This window comes from Fringilla coelebs (assembly GCF_963513975.1).
Source record: "Fringilla coelebs genome assembly, chromosome: 26".
In the NCBI taxonomy this organism is placed as follows: Eukaryota; Metazoa; Chordata; class Aves; order Passeriformes; family Fringillidae; genus Fringilla; species Fringilla coelebs.
In genome coordinates this window covers 3,610,371-3,617,188 of record NC_140052.1, presented here as the reverse complement: position 1 = coordinate 3,617,188, position 6,818 = coordinate 3,610,371, and the positions used below count along the sequence as shown (strand labels likewise).

General features: G+C 63.3%; 1 protein-coding gene across 1 annotated transcript; it reads left to right on the top strand.

Annotated features, from left to right (window-relative positions):
- Positions 1-1,305: 1,305 nt before the first annotated feature.
- EGR3 (early growth response 3) lies at positions 1,306-3,547 on the top strand (the record flags this gene model as incomplete). Its single annotated transcript, XM_084221890.1, has 2 exons — positions 1,306-1,459; positions 2,508-3,547. The coding sequence occupies 2 exons, from the start codon at positions 1,306-1,308 to the stop codon at positions 3,545-3,547; spliced, it is 1,194 nt and encodes a 397-aa protein (XP_084078016.1).
- Positions 3,548-6,818: the final 3,271 nt, after the last annotated feature.

The window sequence follows — 6,818 nt, the reverse complement described above, 5'->3', positions numbered from 1 at the left end:
GATGGGGTTTGTGGCCGGTCCTGGCCTCCACCGGAGGAAAAAAACCTCCCGCTAAGAGCCTGGCTCTGAGCAGCCCCGGGGGCGGCCGCAGGGTCAGGCACGGCGGGGGCGGACTGTCCCCGCGCCCCCGCTGCTTCCCGGGGGATGATCCGGGCTGGAAGGGCTGGAGCCGCCGCCGCCTGCCCTGCGCAGGGGGACGGCACCGCTCGGCGCGGGGGATGCAGGCCAGACAGGGAGACCCACGGCCCGGTGCACTGCGCCCGGTGCAAGATGCCCGGTGCCCCGTGCAGGGTGCCCTGTGCCCAGGGCCCGGTGCAGAGTGCCCGGTGCAGGATGCCTGATGCACGCCCGGTGCCCTGTACTCGGTGACAAGCGCAGAATGCCCGGTGCCCGGTGCCCTGCACAGGGTTCCTGGTGCCCACTGCCCGGTGCAGGGAGCCTGGTACCCCGTGCAGGATGCCCGGTGCTTGGTGCAGGAAGCCCGGTACCCTTTATCCGGTGCGAGATACCCGGGTCCCGGTCCCCACTGCCCGGTGCGTGGTGCCCGGTACCGGGTACCCCTTCCCCGATGCAGCACGCCTGGTGCCCGGTCTCCTTTGCCCGGCGTCCGGTGCCCCGTCCCCCTTGCCCGATGCAGGATGCCCCGTTGCCGGTCCCCGCAGCCCGGTATCCGGTGCCCGGTTCCCCTTGCCCGGTGCAGGGTCCCCGGTTCCCCCGGCCCGGTCCCCTGTCCCCCGTCCCCGCGCGCGCCGGCCCCGCTTCCTGCTCTCTCCAACGTTCCATTGTGCGGAGCTTCCATTGTGACGTCTCGGCCTCGGCTCGGCTTTGTCTGTCCATATATGGGCAGCTACGTCACGGAGCGCTCCCGCATAAAGGCCCCGCGGAGTCCCCGGCGGAGCAGTCGGGCGGCAGAGAAGGAACCGGCGAGCGGAGCGGGGCCGAGCGCGGGGGAAGCGGGGCCGGGGCCGGGAGCCGGCGAGAGAGAGAGAGAGAGAGAGAGGAGGGGTTAAATCCTCCCCCCCCCCCCCCACCCCCCCAGCTTCTACAACCACATCTGCCAGCCAGATCGCCCCCTCCCCCTCGAGGAAACACCACCAAGGGACCCACGGAGGACCGCGCCCCCCCCGCGCCCCCTCCTCCGCGGCCACCCCCAGCCCCCCCCCCGCCTCCTCCTCCTCCCCCCCGCCGCCCCCGCCCCAACTTTTCTTCTTGCATGATTTCCCTCGCACGGATTTGCCACTCGGATGTTGTTTCCTCGGGAGCCGAGCTCGGAGCCACGTTGAACCAGCCTTTTCCTCCAGTGCTATGACAGGCAAACTACTGGAGAAGCTGCCGGGGACCATGAACACTTTGATGAACCAATTGCCTGACAATCTGTACCCAGAGGAGATCCCCAACTCTTTGAATATCTTCTCCAGCACCAGCGACTCGGTGGCTCACTACAACCAGATGGCTGCAGGTAAAGCGGGAGGGAAGGAAAATGGGGAAAAGGCAGGAGCAGGGGGGGAGCCGGTGGGGCGAGGAGGAGGATGCTGTGGGTAGGGTGTCATGGAGCCTCGGAGGGAAGGGAATAGCTGGGGCTGGGGAGCGTCCCCCCCCCCGCACCCACCCACCCCTTTCCTCGCCGTGTCTCCGCGCGATCGCTGCAGGGCTCCGCCGAGCGCTGCCGCCGCCGAGCCGCCGCCGCAGGTACGGGGACGGCGGCCGGGCTCCGTGGGGAGGAGAGCCCGGGTGGAAAAGCCGGAGGGCCGAGGGGACGAGGGGAAGGCCGGGCACCCCCGTGTCGCGCAGGGGCCGCCCGCCCGCGCCGGGATCCGCGCGGGTGCGGAGGCGCCGCGGACGCGCGTGGCCGTGGCAGCCGCCCCCCCACACCCCGCAGCGGCGGCGGCGGCGGCGTGGGCTCCCCGGGACGCGGCGCCGACTTTCCCGGAGCGCGGAGTTGGGGGAAACGGGAGGGAGGGGGACGGACAGGAGAGAGGGAGGATCTGGGGGGCACAGGTGAGCGCCGAGGGCGGCGGGGGCGGGTGCTCCCCGCGTGTCCCCGCTCCCACGCGGAGCCCCGCCGGGCTAAACCCCCCCTCCCCATCCCCGTGTTTCTCCTCGCCGGGGCTCGGCGCAGGGAAGGCGGCGAGTTGGTAACGGCGTCGGCGGCCGCAGCCCCGGCTCCGCGGAGTGCCCAGCGCTGCCGGGGCTGGACGGGGAGGAAGCCTACCTGTAGCCGCAGGTACCTCCTTCCTCCGGCGGCGCGGCGGTGGGGTGTCCCCCCCACCCACCCACCCACCCACCGCGGGCAGCTCCTCGCGGGGGCGGCGCGGGCGGCCCCGCATCGTCGGGACCCCCGGCAGGCAGCGCCGCATATGCGGGGTGGAAGCAGCGAGGGGAAGGGGGGGAGCGAGGCGAGGGGGAACTGGCGCATCCCCGCTCCCCGGAGCATCCCCCGGAGCATCTCCCGGTGCATCCCCGGGCCCTCCCGGCTTACCCTGCCCCGCTTCTCTCGCACTTTGCAGATAATGTTATGGACATTGGCTTAGCGAACGAAAAGGCCGGTCAGGAATTGTCCTCCTACTCGGGCACTTTTCAACCCGCCCCGGGCAACAAGACTGTCACCTACCTGGGGAAATTCGCTTTTGACTCGCCCTCCAACTGGTGCCAGGACAACATCATCAGCCTGATGAGCGCCGGCATCCTGGGGGTGCCGCCGTCCTCGGGCGCGCTCACCAGCACGCAGAGCTCGGCGGGCAGCATGGGGCCGCCGCAGGGCGAGGTGGACCAGATGTACCCCGCGCTGCCGCCCTACTCCTCCTGCAGTGACCTCTACCCAGAGCCTGTCTCCTTCCACGACCCCCAGAGCAACCCTGGCCTCACCTACTCCCCCCAGGATTACCAGGCGGCCAAGCCCGCCTTGGACAGCAACCTCTTCCCCATGATCCCAGACTATAACCTCTACCACCACCCCAACGACATGGGCACCATCACGGAGCACAAACCCTTCCAGAGCTTGGACCCCATCCGCGTCAACCCGCCCCCCATAACCCCGCTGGAGACCATCAAGGCCTTCAAGGACAAGCAGATCCACCCGGGTTTCGGGGGGCTGCCGCAGCCGCCCCTCACGCTCAAGCCCATCCGACCCCGCAAGTATCCCAACCGGCCCAGCAAGACGCCGCTGCACGAGCGGCCCCACGCCTGCCCGGCCGAGGGCTGCGACCGCCGCTTCTCCCGCTCCGACGAGCTCACCCGTCACCTCCGCATCCACACGGGCCACAAGCCCTTCCAGTGCCGCATCTGCATGCGGAGCTTCAGCCGCAGCGACCACCTCACCACCCACATCCGCACCCACACCGGCGAGAAGCCCTTCGCCTGCGAGTTCTGCGGCCGCAAGTTCGCCCGCTCCGACGAGCGCAAGCGGCACGCCAAGATCCACCTCAAGCAGAAGGAGAAGAAGGCCGAGAAGGGCTCGGGTGTGCAGCCCCCCGCCGCGCCCCCCGCCGCCACCGCCACCACCTCGCCCCCCGTCGCCCTCGCCCCCGCCGTCACCACGTGCGCTTGAGGGATTGTGGGGGGCGGCGCGGTGGCACCCCTTCTCCTCCCCTTGCCCTCGGCACCGCTCCGGGGGGAACCCCACGGTGTTCAGGATACCGGGGTTGTGCTGCGACGGGTCCGCTCTGCCCGCACCCGGATTGACCGGGTCCAGGCTGCCCGCACCTGGATCCTGCCTGCACTTGGATCGATGGGACCCGCACCGCCCGCACCCGGATTGCCCGGACTCGCGCTGCCCGCGTTGGGATTGCTCGCAGCACCTGGATCCCGGCTGCCTGCTCCTGCACCTTCCACATCCCGGCTGCTTCCACCTGCACTGCCCGGGGCTGGGCCGCCCGCACTGCCCGGATCCCGGCCGCCTGCTCCCGCCACTCCCGGATCCCGGCTGCCCACACCCGCACCGCCCGGGGCCGGGCCGTCCGCACCCTCCTTGCCCGGCTCTCCCGGCTCCCTGCTCCCGCACCTGGATTACTCGCACCGCCCGGATTCCGGCTGGATTGCCCCATCCCGGCTCTCCCGGCTCCGACTCTCCCGCACCCCACGGCCCTCACCCGGCACCTCCCGGCTCCGTCCCGCCCGCACCCAGCCGGCCCGGCTCCGGGCTGCCCGGGCGGCCGATCCCGGGAATAATCCCGGCTGACCTGGATCCCGGGGCTCGGTCCTACCCGCCCGCCCTGCCGGGGCTGGCTGCTCCAGGATCGGGCCCCCCGGTCCCGTCCTGCCCGGCTCCCCCGGGGCTGGGCGCTCCAGGATCCGCGAGGGGACGGATGGATGGATGGATGGATGGATGGATGGATGGATGGATGGATGGATGGATGGATGGATGGACGGATGGATGGAGCTGATCTGGCTCCTCTCCTCGCTGGGCCTGGAGCCCCCGTTGCCCCCCCCGGCCCCGTGTCCCCCCCGTGTCCCCAAGCACCGGCTCCCCGTGTTGGAGGTAAGAGGGCTCAGCCCCCCCAAGCCAGGCTGGGGGGGCGGGGGGCGGCTCTGCGGGTCCCCCCAACTCCGGGGGGCGGCGGGGAGCGATGTCCCGGCAGCAGCTTTTGGGTTTGTTTTCTTATTTTTGTTTTCTTTTCCTTTTTATTATTATTTTTTTCTTTATTTTCAGCAGAAGGGAAATTCTTTACAGAAATACAGGGAAAAAAATACAAAAACAAGCACCCCAGTATTTTGCTGAATATTTTTTATAATGTGAGATATTTTTATTTTATTTTATTTGGTCACTTTAAAACAACCACCCAACTATGGAGGAGAAAAATCAATTAGTCCTCTATTTTATTATTATTTTTTTTCTTTCTCCTTCTGGTATGTGCATGTCATTGCATGACTGCTCTGATTTTTTTCTTCTTTTGTTTTAATAAAACTGTGCTCAGACATTTAAGCTAAACTAAGCAAAAATAATAATGACTTAAAAAGAAAAAAAAATCTTTGTTGCCAAAAGGTCGTGCTATCCAGGTTTGATGTCTGCATGTGAAAAAAAAAACACAAAAAAACACATTAAAAACGTACAAAAAATAAAGAGAAGAGGAAGAATGCAGTCTAATTTATGTGAACTGAAAGGAACAAAAAAAAAAAACAAACCACAATCAGGTTTAACCACACAAACCTAAGGGAATGATATTTTTTGAAAGACTTTTGTATAAAGTTGAGTACTTAGAGAAAAAAAAATCATACCAGATGTAATATATTTTGTGGATGTTTTTATTTCTTGGATTTATAGTACCTTATACTAAGGTTAAAAAAAAAATTATGCTTGATATTGTGAAAAGGTGATAATTTTCACACACATTTCATTTGCTCATTTGTCATGTTGTAATGCAAATATGATAGTTAATGCATACAGCATTTTTAAGGGAAAAAATCAGAAATATTGAACTGATGTATTGTTGTACCATTTGCACTGTGAGCAAATGCTAATGCAGTAAATATATTGTGTTTGCTGACAATCAAAATCTGTAGTAAATATCTTTATTTGCTTAAATTGATCTATATTGGTTTGGAAAGTAAAAAAAACAAGGTTTTAATGTAAGGGGAGTGTAAAAGGGTTGAAATGTGCAGGGAAGTGGGTGCTGTGTCTCTTTACGGGCGACTTTGAAACCTGTCTGTACAGAATTTTTTTTCCTAGAGCTGTATTTCCTTAAATATTATTTTTTATATGATTTTTTTAAAAAAAGTAACCCACTTTTTTTTCTCAGTCCCCCTCCCTCTGCTTCAGTTCTATCCACAGGACGGCACAGCGAGACCCCGCTGGGTGACCCCGAAGGCGACCGGCTCCGTCCTCGCGTCCCATCTTTCCTGGGATGGGGGGACCCGACCGGGATGGGGGAACCCCACTGGGATGGGGGAACCTGACCGGGATGGGGGAACCCCTCCAGGATGGGGGGAACCCAACCAGGATGGGGGGAACCCAACCAGGATGGGGGAACCCCACTGGGATGGGGGCACCCGACCGGGATGGGGGAACCCCACTGGGATGGGGGAACCTGACCGGGATGGGGGGAACCCCTCCAGGATGGGGGGAACCCAACCAGGATGGGGGAACCCATCCAGGATGGGGGGAACCCCTCCAGGATGGGGGGAACCCCTCCAGGATGGGGGAACCCAACCAGGATGGGGGCACCCCACTGGGATGGGGAGCACTCAACTGGGATGGGGTCACCCCTCCAGGATGGGGGGAACCCCTCCAGGATAGGGGAACCCAACCAGGATGGGGGCACCCAACCAGGATGGGGAAACCCCTCTGGGACAGGGGAACCCGACCGGGATGGGGGCACCCCATTGGGATGGGGGGAACCCCTCCAGGATGGGGGAACCCGACTGGAATGGGGGCACCCAACCAGGATGGGGGAACCCATCCAGGATGGGGAGCACTCAACTGGGATGGGGTCACCCCTCCAGGATGGGGGAACCCAACCAGGATGGGGGAACCCAACCAGGATGGGGGAACCCCTCTGGGATAGGGGAACCCAACCAGGATGGGGGTCACCTGACTGTCATGGGGGCACCCAGCTAGGATGGGGGCACCCGACCGTCATGTGGGGCACCCAGCCAGCATGGGGGGCACCCACCCTCTCCCCAAATCTTGTGTCCTTGCTTTGCCCTTGACCCCCCATCCTGTTTTTCCCCGCTCGTGCCGCCGCTGCCTTGACCCTGTCACCATTTTGCCGGCGGCTTCCGCGGCTGCCGGGATAACTTTGGGCCACCAAAGAGGATCCAAAGAGGATCGGATCGCGCCGCTTCAGCCGGTAATGCTCCCGCGCCCTTCGCCCGCCAAATCG